This window comes from Corvus moneduloides, chromosome 1 (genome assembly GCF_009650955.1).
Source record: "Corvus moneduloides isolate bCorMon1 chromosome 1, bCorMon1.pri, whole genome shotgun sequence".
Classification (NCBI taxonomy): Eukaryota; Metazoa; Chordata; class Aves; order Passeriformes; family Corvidae; genus Corvus; species Corvus moneduloides.
The window spans coordinates 101812599-101825332 of record NC_045476.1 but is presented as its reverse complement, the minus strand read 5'-3'; the positions used below and the strand labels follow the sequence as shown (position 1 = coordinate 101825332).

General features: G+C 45.1%; 1 protein-coding gene across 6 annotated transcripts in view; it reads right to left on the bottom strand.

Annotated features, from left to right (window-relative positions):
* Positions 1–12734, bottom strand: part of RIPOR2 (RHO family interacting cell polarization regulator 2) — a 68914-nt gene that overhangs the window by 4061 nt on the left and 52119 nt on the right. For 4 of the 6 annotated variants that reach the window (XM_032120446.1, XM_032120428.1, XM_032120464.1 and 1 more), the window contains 9 exons: positions 11980–12669; positions 9138–9322; positions 7223–7391; positions 5674–5809; positions 4611–4772; positions 3482–3640; positions 2250–2452; positions 1925–1990; positions 714–797 (listed from right to left, as the gene is read on the bottom strand). In XM_032120446.1, the coding sequence (XP_031976337.1) occupies positions 714–797; positions 1925–1990; positions 2250–2452; positions 3482–3640; positions 4611–4772; positions 5674–5809; positions 7223–7391; positions 9138–9322; positions 11980–12669 (1854 nt within the window). The remainder of the gene's footprint in view (positions 1–713; positions 798–1924; positions 1991–2249; positions 2453–3481; positions 3641–4610; positions 4773–5673; positions 5810–7222; positions 7392–9137; positions 9323–11979; positions 12670–12734) is intronic. The other 2 variants (XM_032120472.1, XM_032120454.1) reach the window with 1 other exon arrangement.

Here is a 12734-nt window from a genome sequence, read left to right as displayed (position 1 = left end):
GTTTTTTCATATTTAAACAATACTGGATTATGTATTGGATGGCATCAGTTGTGACTGGGATGAAGTTACAGTTTAGAGCTGTCCTCCAGGGGACAGATTAGAGGGAGAAATTGTCAGTCCAAAGTGCGTCTGTCTCATGGAACACATTTTTTGCCCCATGTCCTGTACCAGCCAGGCTTGGGTGGCTGCTGTCTCGTATGGCTCTATACGTTCAAAACAAAAGTGCATTTTCCCATCCTGTCATAGGCTAGAGTGCAAAGATGGTACCAGATGCTAGCTGAAGCTGTAGCGCCCAGATGTACCAGTTATTTGTCACAAAACAAGCTGTGATCTCTCTTTTCTGCTACTGCAACTCACATGCATTAGAGCTAATTTTATCCTGGGAAAGCATTTTTTTATCCTTCTCAGCCAGGATTTTGCAGATGGATTTTTTTTTCTCTGTGAAGTGGAACTAAGTCTCCTGAAGTCAATATGAGGGGGAGGAAAAGATGATACACAAAAGATTAAACTTTGCCAAGGTCGCAGAGCCCAAGTGTTTGTGGTTTAGAAGTTTCTAAACCGTTCCCTTTATCTGAAAAAGGATGGAGCATAGCAACACAAAACAAAAACGCTACTGCTGCTGTTACTGCAATTTCTATTTTGTTGTTTGTACCTATCAGATGTCCTTTCTGTAAAGCAAAGCCAAGCACCACTGTGTATTCCTTGTCTCTTACCTTGAGGTATCTTAGAGCCAAGCAAGCTGCTTTCTGCAGCTGGAGGTTGGGCTGGGTTAGTGCTTCACAGTAATAAATCAAGGCCTGAAAACAGATAGAGAAGAACAGCAATGAAAATGTCTCTGCCTCCATGGAGCAGAAGGGTGGAGCACAGAGGTATTGCTACCCTGTTAAAAGGAGAGCAATTGCAGCGTGCCTCCCTGACAGTGAGCATGTGGGATGGTACAGTTAATGGGGCGGGGAGGAATTCCCTACAGCAAATCCAGGCCAGACCACAAGCCGTAGATTAGTAGTCTCAGGCCAGCTTTTGGTGAGGAAAAGTTCATGTTAAAGTGAGATGCAAAATCTGGCACCTTTCAAGGCCTTTCACCATACATCACCAAAGAGCTTTGAATGTGCCTTGGGGTACAAGAGCCGGCCCTTGAGACGGTCTCTTTAATGAAGGGGTAATAATGAACTAGTTGGTATAGACCCCAGGGAGACTTAATAATGATTACAGTGTTCGTAGGAGCTGTTAGTTTACTGCTTGGCCCTAGAAATTAGTAGCTGCTACTGAGGAGCAAATCTCAGCACCACTCAGCTGTGCAGTGAACTCATCTGCAGCATAAGGCTGCATAATACCCTCACAGAAGGCACACTGTGGTCCTTCCTGCAGGCAGTGGATCAGGTTTCAGCTACACATGCCTGTTCCAGGAGAAGGTTATATTTTCCCTGAGATGCTGCCTCCAGGAAGCTGGGGATGCAGAAGAATGGTATGAAATACCAGGAGGCTGCAAATGGAAGATGAAGTGGGAGAGCAAGCAAAGGAGTGGACTGAATTGATAGAATGAGCTCCTTTTTCTCCTCTCTTTGCCTTCCTTCTACTACTCTTCCTCTTCCAGCCGCCTTTTCTTGTGCTCTTTCCCGACAAAGAACAAGAAGGATAGTAGGGAAAGGTCTGCCATGAAAGGGTAGAAGCCAACCCCTAATTTCTTCTTACTCCTCCTTCTCCCCTCTATTTAATTTCTGTGTTTAAGCTGTCCCTGCTTGTTGCTTTTGGTATTGGTGATAGACCCAAATCTTAGCTCTCACAGCTGAGCTGTGTTTGCCCAAGGCAGTCCATCTGCTCCAGAAATGGTGGGAAGTCCCATAAATGGCAGATTCCTTTGGAGAAAAAAAAAAAAAATCTGAGACCTACATCTTTTCATGTTGGTGATGCTGGGGACTGTTACCTTGAAGCCTTGGACTGAAGCCAAGTCTGAGACAGGGCAGCAGAAATGCTGAAGTGTGGAAGATAGCTGGAGAGCACAGGACTCAGTAAGTATTTGCAGTTTTGGTTAGTACCTGTTTAGCGTAATGACAAGTAGAAGCAGACTGGCATAAAGACAGAAACAGACCTGCACATGTGCAGAAAAAATAGACAGGATATCCCTCTGGATCAGTTTAAATCAAGCTTGGAGCAGTTATTTTATATGCACAGATATTTGAGACATACAGGTAGAAAAAAGCCATGATGACACAAGTCTCTCATGTGACAGGTGATTTTCTGCCACTTACCTTCTCCCTGAAGTGCCTGTTTTCTGCAGTTGCTGTCAGAAGCGATGCCACAGTCTCACTGACTTCATTTTTATTTTCATTGAGAAGTAAAGCCAAAGCTCTCAAAACTTCCTGCTGTGGTGGAAGGTTATTGGAGTTTATTTTGGACACATTTTGCTGCAGTTTTCCATCTTTCACCGACTGCAGCACCTGAACCACAGATGCTAGAAGTGCAAGAAAAAGGTCCATGTTACTCATCCTCTCAGTATTTTGGATTGATCCTTTCATCACTAGCAATCCTTGATTTATACTACACACACAAAGGATATGAAAAAATCCCCATCTGAGCAACTGCAGCATGGCAGTCTGCCTGGGGAATTGTCTGGGCTTTAAGCTGGGCCAGTTTCTCAGACATTGTTCAAGGGAGGAGATGAGTAGATGGGCTATGTGGGATAGTGCAGCACTTACTCCTACCCAGAGCTAAAGGCCTACCTGTCTAATCTCTGCTTTCTGCTGGAAGATGTAAATTCTCACTCTAACAATTGAAACCAAAAATCCTTGTCAGTGTATTGGCTTCCAGAGCATCTTTGTGAGAGCTCTTCCTGGATAGATTGATGTCTGCCAACAAGAGCCAGGGCTAGTATGTTTCAGAGGTGAGCTGAAATGCCATTTTGCTTCTAGGTTTTTGAGCAAAAGCTCCCTAGTATGCCCAAATAAAAAGGAAAACTAGGCGAGGTTCCTCAAACTCCCTCTCAAATAGAGAAGAAAACTTGGCTTCCAGGGACTGCAGTCCAGCACACTTTGTGCAGTATCTGCTTCTCTCTTTAGCTCTTGGTGGCAGAGCCTGCAAAACTCTGAGGTGCTGTGATCCCTTGGTTCCTGAGAATTGCTCAGCACTTCAGAAGGTGTCTCCATAACAGATGGTGAAAGAGCAAGACATCATCTAAGCTGTGGGTACAGAACACTTCCCAGACCTTGGGCTCAGCCCACCACCATCAGCCATTTCCTAAAAACAATGCTTTCAACACAGTTTTTTTCCTATTTGAATATGGAAATAGAAATGACTGAGGGTCTATCTTCATTGGCTCCTTTCCCTTGACGTGTACAACAGTTCAGGTGCATTCACTTAGTAGCCAGGGCACTTCTTTGTCTCTTTTCTCTCCTTTTGCAAAATCAGCCTCAACTGCTTTGTGTTGAGCACAGAAGAACAGGCATGTACTCCCTAATTAGCCAGCAGAATTTATATACCCTACCTTCTTTTGCAAGCTGTAGCAAATAGCTTCCAAGGTCATTGACACTGTGGCTGGCAAAGTAGTTGTAATACTGAAAGACAGTAATGGTCTCAGAGGACATGCTGGAGTAGAGGACAGGCTCCGTCCGGTCCAGGATCTGAGACACCAGGATCCTAAAGACTGCAGGCAGCCATGGACAAAAGGACAGATTAGTGAGAGCAAAAGCTGCTGGCAAAATCACACAGTGCACTTCAAAACTAGAAAGAAAGAACTGAATCTGCAAGACCAGGTACTTCCCCATGTTTCTAAACTCAGCTGGGATTAGGTTAGAAGCTGGACAGGCCTTCTCCCTGTCTAGGTCTCATTACCAGAGAATATCTTTGTAAGGACGAACCTCTGCCAGTTTACAGATGGCTAGTGCAGCTTCCTGTGCAATCCATACAGCATCATCTCCACCTAAACAATATCCTGAATTGTAAAACCTCTCCACATGCACTGCCTGTTTCACCCTCACAGTGCCACTGAGGCACGCGAGATGTGCACAGAGGCAGGATTTGGCTTTGCTATTTTTTATGTTCCTGCATGAGTGTGTGGCATGCAGAAAGCTAGTCTGCAGCAGTGTCTGTGAGAGCCATGGCTTGGAGCAGAAAGGAGAACACTGCCCTGCATAGGCATCTACAGTGCAGGTGCCCACACCTGGGCAAATCAGCCTCCATCCCCATTCTGTCCAAGGGAAAGCTAGTCAGTATAAGCTGGAGTTTGAGGTGTGGTACATCCCACTCAAGATAAGAACCTCTGCCCAGACAAACTCACTTGAATGTGGATTAATTTCATCCCAGTGCACTGTATTGGGGTGGGGACATTATACAGACACACAAAATCAAGTGCAAGGATTCCTGATTGACTGAATCACTTATAAACCCGTATTTGGGAATAGACTTACTTTCTGGTTAGCTTACAAACCTCACCTTTCTCTCCTAGTATGATCTGATTATTTGGGCCAAAACTGTTTCAAGAGTTGTAACATTAGTTTTCAAATGAGATCTTGGAGCTGTGGCCAAACAGATCTCCAAGGGGTTGGAGAACAAAGCTCAGTACACAACTCTTCTCCATTTTGATGGCTAACACAATTTTTTGCAGCAGTTTGTACCTGTTTCTGCAAGTCCTGGACACTCTTCATTCACAGTGGTGGCAAAATTGATATCCAGCTGCTTCATCATCTTGTCTGCAGAGGTGTGATACACTCCTGAAGGGCCAGTACACTTCATCCAGAAAGCCAGCAGTGACAGCTTCTTGTGGAACTCTGGAATTGCTGGAGAAGACAAAATGAATGATAAAACAAAGCCATGCTGGAAGCATTGATTTTGAGAAAAGATGGTAAGAGTGGAGGAAATCTCACCCTATCCCACTGATGGACAGTTACTGTTCCCTGGGTTTCCCTGAGCCATTATCTTCACAGAGCACAACCGTGTGCTACCCCACGTTTGTAACATGTTTTTTCTGTTTCCCATTGTAATTGAGAAAATTTGCTCCTGATCCAGCTCTTGGCACTCATGTCTCTTCCTTTTAGATAGCACAAAACACTAGGGGAACACCACAAATGGTGTGCCCAAGTTTGGTCCCTGTCCTAGCACTGCTCTGTGACTTCAAGTAAGTCACTCAATTTTTTCCTCAATTTTCTGATATAGTAAATACACCTTGTAGTATTTACCTATCCTGCCAGAGTGTACATAATGGTAACTATGTGTTTGTCAAACTCTTCCAAGTATTAAAATAGATGCAAAAAGAAAAATAACTAAGCAGTTCTCCACAAAGATGACTAAAAATGAAAATGTTCAAAGAGTTGTATTATGCCTCTGATATTGTAATGCAAATCCTGCCTTTCCTCAGGAAAGAAAGGTGGAAGAAGAATTTAGGTCTTCAGAGGTGGTAGCATCCCCACCCCATCCCACCAATGACATCTGTCCATCTTCTGCACATCAAGCTGGGTAAGAAGTCTTTTCTCACCTGCGTATTTCTGGATACCAGTGGTGAGGACAGATGGAGGTGACACCTGCCTGCCTGTGGTGACTGCTGCACCTCCTGCTGACCCCGAGCCAGCCCTTACTGCAGTGGCATCGCCTGCACCGCTGGCGAGCTCTGCACAGCGATTATTTCAGCAGACACACACGCCAAACAAACCCTTGTCAGAAGGAAACCCCCTAAGCTCTTACCATCAGTAAGAGAGGTGATGTTTCCCAAGTTCTCAGTGCTGATCTCTGCAATATTCTCCACCACAAGGATCTGCCTGGACAGCTTATCCAGGAGGTCTCTTGTCACGAATGGTGTTTTACTGGAGAACACAATTTGCTGGTGAAGAGAAATGGGAAGAGACAAAAAGGAGTCATTGAGCCAAAAAAAACCCCCAGCCTCAGAAAAAACCAAAAAACTCCAAAACAACTCAAGTGCAATGACAAATTCATTGCCTGGAACCACAGGATCTCCTCAAACTTAAAAAAGTTTTTAGTCTTTGGGATATTTTTTGGTCCTGGTTGATATGCATCATTCCTTGTACCTTCAATATCTACATACAGATCCAGACACCTGAGTATCCAAGCAGCCATTTGCATAATTTCTGATTTACACACTCTCCAAAGCTAAAGAAACCTGTCACCATAAGACTTAAAGCCAGACAAGAATATTAGTCTGACTTTCACACAACATAGGCTGTAGACTTGCAGGACATCCCTGCATAGAGGAAGACCTCTGTTGCTCTTTCTCCATTCCATTTCAGCTCTGATCAATTACTTAGGTGCCTTTACTAATTTTATTAATTAATTAACCCTTGCTAATACTCCCTACTGCTGCTGTCTGCATCTTCTTCAGCAGTAAATAATGTTCATATCAAATCGGCTCTGTGTGGACGTAGTTCAAGTTCACCCCACTCAGCTGTGTATTTACTGTGTACTCTTATGTTGAAACCAAAAGCCTCCCTTCTTCTCATAGTTGTGAGTCAGCAGAGTTTCCAGCCCAGCACTAAGGGTGCTGGAATCAGGCTCATGCTCTATGGCTTCAATGAGCCTTTGGGAAAATAAAGCTAATTATATCTTAGATGAAAGAACAAAATAATTGTAAAGAGAAAGTTGCAGCATGTTTTGATTTGTCAAGAAAACCCTGATGCCCTCACTTACTGGATGTTTAAATTCACATTTGCTGTGCATGAGCTCTGAAAAAAAACTACAGAAAAATTCCTCTAGTTGTGAGCATGAACTGACAATTTTGATATCACTGTGTCTGTTGCAGACAGAATTTCTCTGCCTCGTGCAAAAATTCATTTCTGCTCTTGAACGCTGCAGCCTCATCTGGGGCTCAGTTAAACAATGGGGACAGGGTTCCTGCTTTACCTCTGAAGACATGGGCTGCTTTAACTGGGGACTGACTCCGCTGAGGACCTCCCAGCGAAGCCAGCAGGAGTTTGTAACCCAGAGCAGGGGCTGCCCCTGTCCCCCACTGCCCTGCCCCTCAGCCCTCCTGGGCAGCTCGTGCCAAGTGCCCCACAGTTCACATGCCAGGTCTGCTCCAAAACAGTCCACGATGGAAACAATGGAGGCACATCTGGCTGGGGTGAGGGGGTCACCATCCTACCCCAGCATGGTGTCCATCCCAGCCCTGCGCTCCCACTGCCTTGCAGGAGCAGCGCTGACCTTGCCAGCCTGCTTGTACCCATGCTGCAGGCAGGAATGATTTTAAAATAAATGCCCCCAAACGAGGCAGGCCTGGTACCTGAATGAGCTGGGTGCAATACTGCAAGTGCTTAACTATGGTTATATCGAGGCTGTCGTTGCCTGTGGTCAGGGGCAGAGGGCTGCCAGCCACGCTGGTGCCCACGCCCGTGTCCTCGGTGAGAGCTTCGCTCAGGTGGCCTCTGGCTTCTGGGTGCTCCGTCCTGTAACTGGGGAGGAGGGAGGGAGGAGGAGGTCAGTGCAGAGCCGGCTGCTGCCACAGCAGACACACACCCACACCCCTCACACACACAAGGTGATGAGCAAAGAGCACGGCAGAAGAGCTGAAAGTACCCAGAAACCTGGTGATGAGCACATCATATCACAAAGGAGCAGGGCTGCCCTGGCTGGGTGCAGGAGGGACATACCCATCTAAGGGATAGACCTGTCCCCTGACTGGCTTGCCTTAAGTGATGTGATGCCCTCAACAGCAAGCTTTGTTAACCCGTGGTTACTGTCCCTTGGTGGTGACAGCTTTCTCCCATCTGTGATGAATCACCTGCCCAGTTGCTCTGGATTAAGCACCATGACAATTTGTACCTTCTCAAGCACTGAGCTGCTAATAACAGCTCTGTGCTTTCTGAGTCCTCCTCCTGCCAAATTTAAGGCTCACTGCAGAAGGAAAGGAAAACCACTGCTAAACTAAGAGACATGATGTTTTCATATGCTGTTTTAGACACAATGTGTAGAGCTTATTTTGCCAATTGTTTCTGAAAGTGTAGAGCTAGTCTTACTGTGTTTTAAATCATTATTTCCAATATTGTCTTGCTGTACAAATGATCCTCCCTGTGTTTAAATGCAAAGCCTGAGGTCAGTCCCCAGATGGCAAGTGTGTTTGGCTACAAGTTCAGAAGTTTCAACACTTGCAGTCTTTACACTGAGTCACACACTTACACATCTAAAAATGGAAGCGGGAATCTGCACTGTCTGGGATGAGCCAGAGTGGAAAAAAGAAATTTTAATTTCTATTTTAACTGGTTGAAGCTACATCCTCAAATCAGCACAGACTGGACTGAGGTCAGAGTGCCAGTTTAGCAAGCAACACAATTTCCCAAATTTTTTTTCCCACCAAGTCTTATTCTGGAATGAGGACATGAGATGATGGGAACTGCATGGTGGTTGCTGGTTGCATTCAAATTGCTTTAAGCAAGCTGTGAGTAGTACAGCTCCCTGGTTGGAAAGCACAGGGTGTGAGGGAACTGTGTTCCTTTCTTTTTTTCCAGCTCTAGTGCCGCTTACGTGCCTGCTGGGCATCGTGTCAGCTCAAAGGATGCAAACATGCTTTTAAGATCTAATGATCGAAGCACAGCATCTTAAAGTCACACCACAATGGCAGGCCACGGCACAACACCACAGCTTTTTTCTCTTTTTTTGCTTTTTTTTTTTTCTCAGAAAGACCAAAAGTGATGAAAGAAGGGCAGGTAACACGCAGGGCCATGAACAGAGTACCAGCCATCACTCTTACATTCCAAAGGAAACCTACATCATGCTGCTTAAATCTGGCCCTGTGTTATTGTTACTGACAAGCTTAATCCACTGCAAAGACTCATTCGGCTAGAGAGAAAAGACAAAGGGAGGGGGGGAAAAACCACAGAGGAATTAGTAATTACATCCAAGGAAAGCCAGGTCCAAACCTATGTCAAGGAAGAGGCTCTGCCAGTATTGATGTCAGCTTAATTTAATTAACCCTTCTCCTTTGGAGGACAGACTGCATATATTTGAACAGGGGGAAAAAAAATGGTCCTGGAAACTAAAGATTTTGTATGCAGCAGCCATGGGGAGCCCTCTGACCCTAAAAGTCATCAAGGATTAGTCAGTCTTCCTTGAATAAATTGTGCACCAGGATCCCCTGTTAGTGACAAAGAGCCAGGGTGTCAGTTTGGCATAAGCGCAGCTGGCAGGTACTACAAACTTACCTATTCTTCTCAATCTCAGTATCTGAAAATACCGAGTCTGCACCTCCTCCACCATTACAAACCTCCACACCACCACCATCCTCATCATCAAAGTCAGAGGTGTTCAGGAAATCAAAGCTTTCTAAAGCACTTTCAACTGTTAGACTTAAACTGGAGGACCTGCTTCGGCTTACTGCTGGCTTGCACTGCAAAGGCAGAACGAACCAATGAAAACCCCAGATATTAGCTACTACAGAAAGATAAGAAAAAACAAAAAAGGGTAAAGCTTAAAACTTCAAATTCTTCATTTTATTTTTAAAACTTCATTTTATTGGGTGTTTCATTTCAAGCCTTCATATTCATTGCATATACAATCAAAGCCTGAGAACTGGGAAAATCCTTCCATTCCTCCTCCCCTCCTCATGCTACCCACTCTCTTCCCCAAAGGAAAAACCTCAAAGGCAAAATTCAATGTGTTTTATAGAAATGAGAAGTACTTCTTGAATCCAAGTTTCGCAGCTCTCGGCATTCTCCAAAAGGAATGACGGCAATTAATGCAATGGAAGTTGAAAGGGGAAGGCACATTCCTTAATTGCTGTTCTAGCTACAGAAGCCAATTTATACATATCCAATGGCACTACCTGATTTATTCCAGATGTAAGTCAAACAGACCTTAGCCAGGAATGAGTTTGGTCCCATATCTGCACATTTTTTAATGGAATGAGAGGACTTTTGTGGCCTTTGAAGCCAAATGGATTATCAAGGAAAAGCCAATAAGGCATCAGATTCCTAGATGACAGAGAGAGGCAGTATTGTAACTCAGAAACTAACAGTGCTAGAGAGAGGGGGGAAACCATTCCACCTCACTGCAGGGAAGAAATGCAAAGGAAACCTTGCTGTTGCTGTAGGAAGTATGAAAGGCCCTGGCCCCGTGTGGCGATTCATCCAGATATGCCCACAGAGTTGCTTCCAGGGTCACCCAGAAGAATCAGATGTAACTTGAGGGATCATCTCCATTGGTTGGGACAATAACTTCGACATCTTTCACACTATGTGATTATTTGATAAGAAACAGACATGAGCCACTGGTGCCATTGTACAAGCTACATCCTCCAGTCCCAAGCAGGAGCCATGACATCGTCTCAGCTCACAGAAAGAAATGCATTGCCCTCTCAAGGAGTTCAGATTCAGCACCAGCTGCTCTAGAGCTGAAGGGAGTTGGAGTTCTATTTGCAATTCGTTTGCACACAATACTAATGGCCACACATTTGCAGGTGGGATGTTTGAGTCCTTAAACTGACTGTACAGTCATTAGCTGATCAAACATACTTCCCAACACATCTGTGACAAGGATGGGTGCTGTATCCTGCCTCTTGTGCAGCACCAATGGTTTCAGCTTCCATTTCCTTCAGCGCTTGGTAGTGCAGCTTCTTCAAGCAAAAGCAAACAGCAACATGTGGGCCATTTTCTCTGCTCATCTAACATGGCCAAGAGAGGTTTCTTCAGCCACAGCTGGATTGCAGCTCAACCTTTCTGCATGAGGAGTCCATGCAGCTCCTTTCGGCATGGTTGCTGGTGATGCTGAGTGTCAGTCTGCGAGCTGATCAATAGGTGACACCCAGACTTTAACGTATCTGGTAGAGGCATCCATCTCAAGTGTGCAGGAATCCTGTCTGCACACGTCCATCCTCTCTGCCCCCATCCCATGTCTGTCTGTTTGTAACTTCTGATCAAAGCATTCTAAATAAACAGTCTCCATTGTCCCTCTGCCCTTTGGATAGTTGACCTCTTTGTACCAAGTGAGAAAATAATAGTAATGATACCTTTTTTGTCTGCTCGAACCTCTCTAGGAATAAATAATGCAAGGAACAGGGGCTGCAGGCTGTCAAAAGAAGCACTTAACTTGGGAAAGTACCATGCAGCTGTAAACACCAATGGAAATAAGGAGGTTAACAAAGTTTCTTTGTACAAAGGTAATGCAGGAGAATAAATGATTCCCTGCTTCCTCCTCAGCCATGTTTTTGAACGATGAGGCTTAAATGACTAGCAGACCAACTTGCATATGAATATGAAGCATTTGAAATGATTATTTCCCATATAATACTGTTTGCAGAGTAATACTGTTTGCAGTGCCGTGAGTTGTTGTTCATGGGGGAGATATGAGTCACAGTGATCCACAGTAAACATATTAAAAACACACATGCAAACCCCTTTTCTTCCGAGTTTTAACATTATTCTCTGCATCTTGATGTAATGACAGGATGTCTCTCATTATGAAAATGGATGAGGGAAAAAGGAAAAGGCCATGCCTAGGTGACATGGGGACAGCAACTTTCAGTGAGACTTGTGCTTCTAAATCCCTTTGGCAATTTAGGAAATGCAGCTTGTATGGCTACAAGGCCTCAGCTAGCATAGTTTTGCACACCTCCATGGAGTTCAGGGGTAGTATGCTAAAGTACACCCACTAAGGATGTGACTCACGGATTTCAAAGGCAGAAGTTTGGCTGTATTTGATCTCCAGTATGGCACAAGCAATGGGTTCACAAGTGGTGATTCACAATGGTTCACAAAGTGTTCAGAGAAGGGTATAATTTAATTACCCTTCTGTCATAGCACCTTTTTCTCTTTCCCCCATGTTTTGATAAAAGATCTGTTGCTTGAGGACACAAGGCTATGATAAGCACACTGCTGACAAAAGTTAAAAAATGGAACATTGTGAAAGGATGCTCCAAGCAGGAGCAAATCTGCTACCAGGGAATTCTACTATTCTCCAGAAAGCCTACTTTAACGTCTGCAAGGCAAGGGAGGAGAGTCTACCTGCTCAGATTTTCTTTAGGGTAGTATTTTCTGAAAATGTACTCACTTTTAGGATGTCATCTAGATGCATCACTTCTTGATCCAGGTCCTGAAACTCTTTATACTGCTCTTTATGTGGCTCAAGAGCTAAGAGAAGCCCTTGCAAGGCTTCCTCAATGCTTCCATCGAGATAAGACTTATATCCTTCTGATTCCCCACTAATGGATCCCTCACACAGCAGCCTCTCTGGGGCCAGGGGTGTCTCTGCTGATGTAAGCCTTTTGACCAGCTGCTTTGTGATGTTGCCCTCATAGGTATCCAGCTCCACGGGCTTGAGTTCTGAACCTTCATCCGTGTCCTGCAGGAGAGACACCGGGACACTTGTTTCTACAAAGACACGATCGCTCCCAGCATCAGAGATTTTTTGGCAAACTTCAGGAGCTGCCCTTGGGGTGTTCTTGTTCTCAGCCACTGCTCCCTCTCCGTGGGATGGCAGGTCCTTTGGCTCAGCAACAGAGTCTCTGTGGGAGTCGCTGCTGCTGCAGTCTAGGCTTGAGCTCTGGGAGGACTCGAGGGCTCGGTGCTGGGTGGTGGTCGCAGTGATGTCAGGGCTGGAGCTGACACGAGCAGACGAGGACTCTGCTGAGTTGGCAGGGGGCACGGCATCTTCGTAAGGCAGGTCACCAAAAGTGAAGGAGAGAGGCCGCTTCTCAGTGGCCACTGTCCCATTTTCAAAGACATCATCTGGCAAATTCGACTGAAAAGATAATAGGGAGAAAATGTTTTCCATGCAGCATTGGAAAGAGGAAAAAAATACAGCAT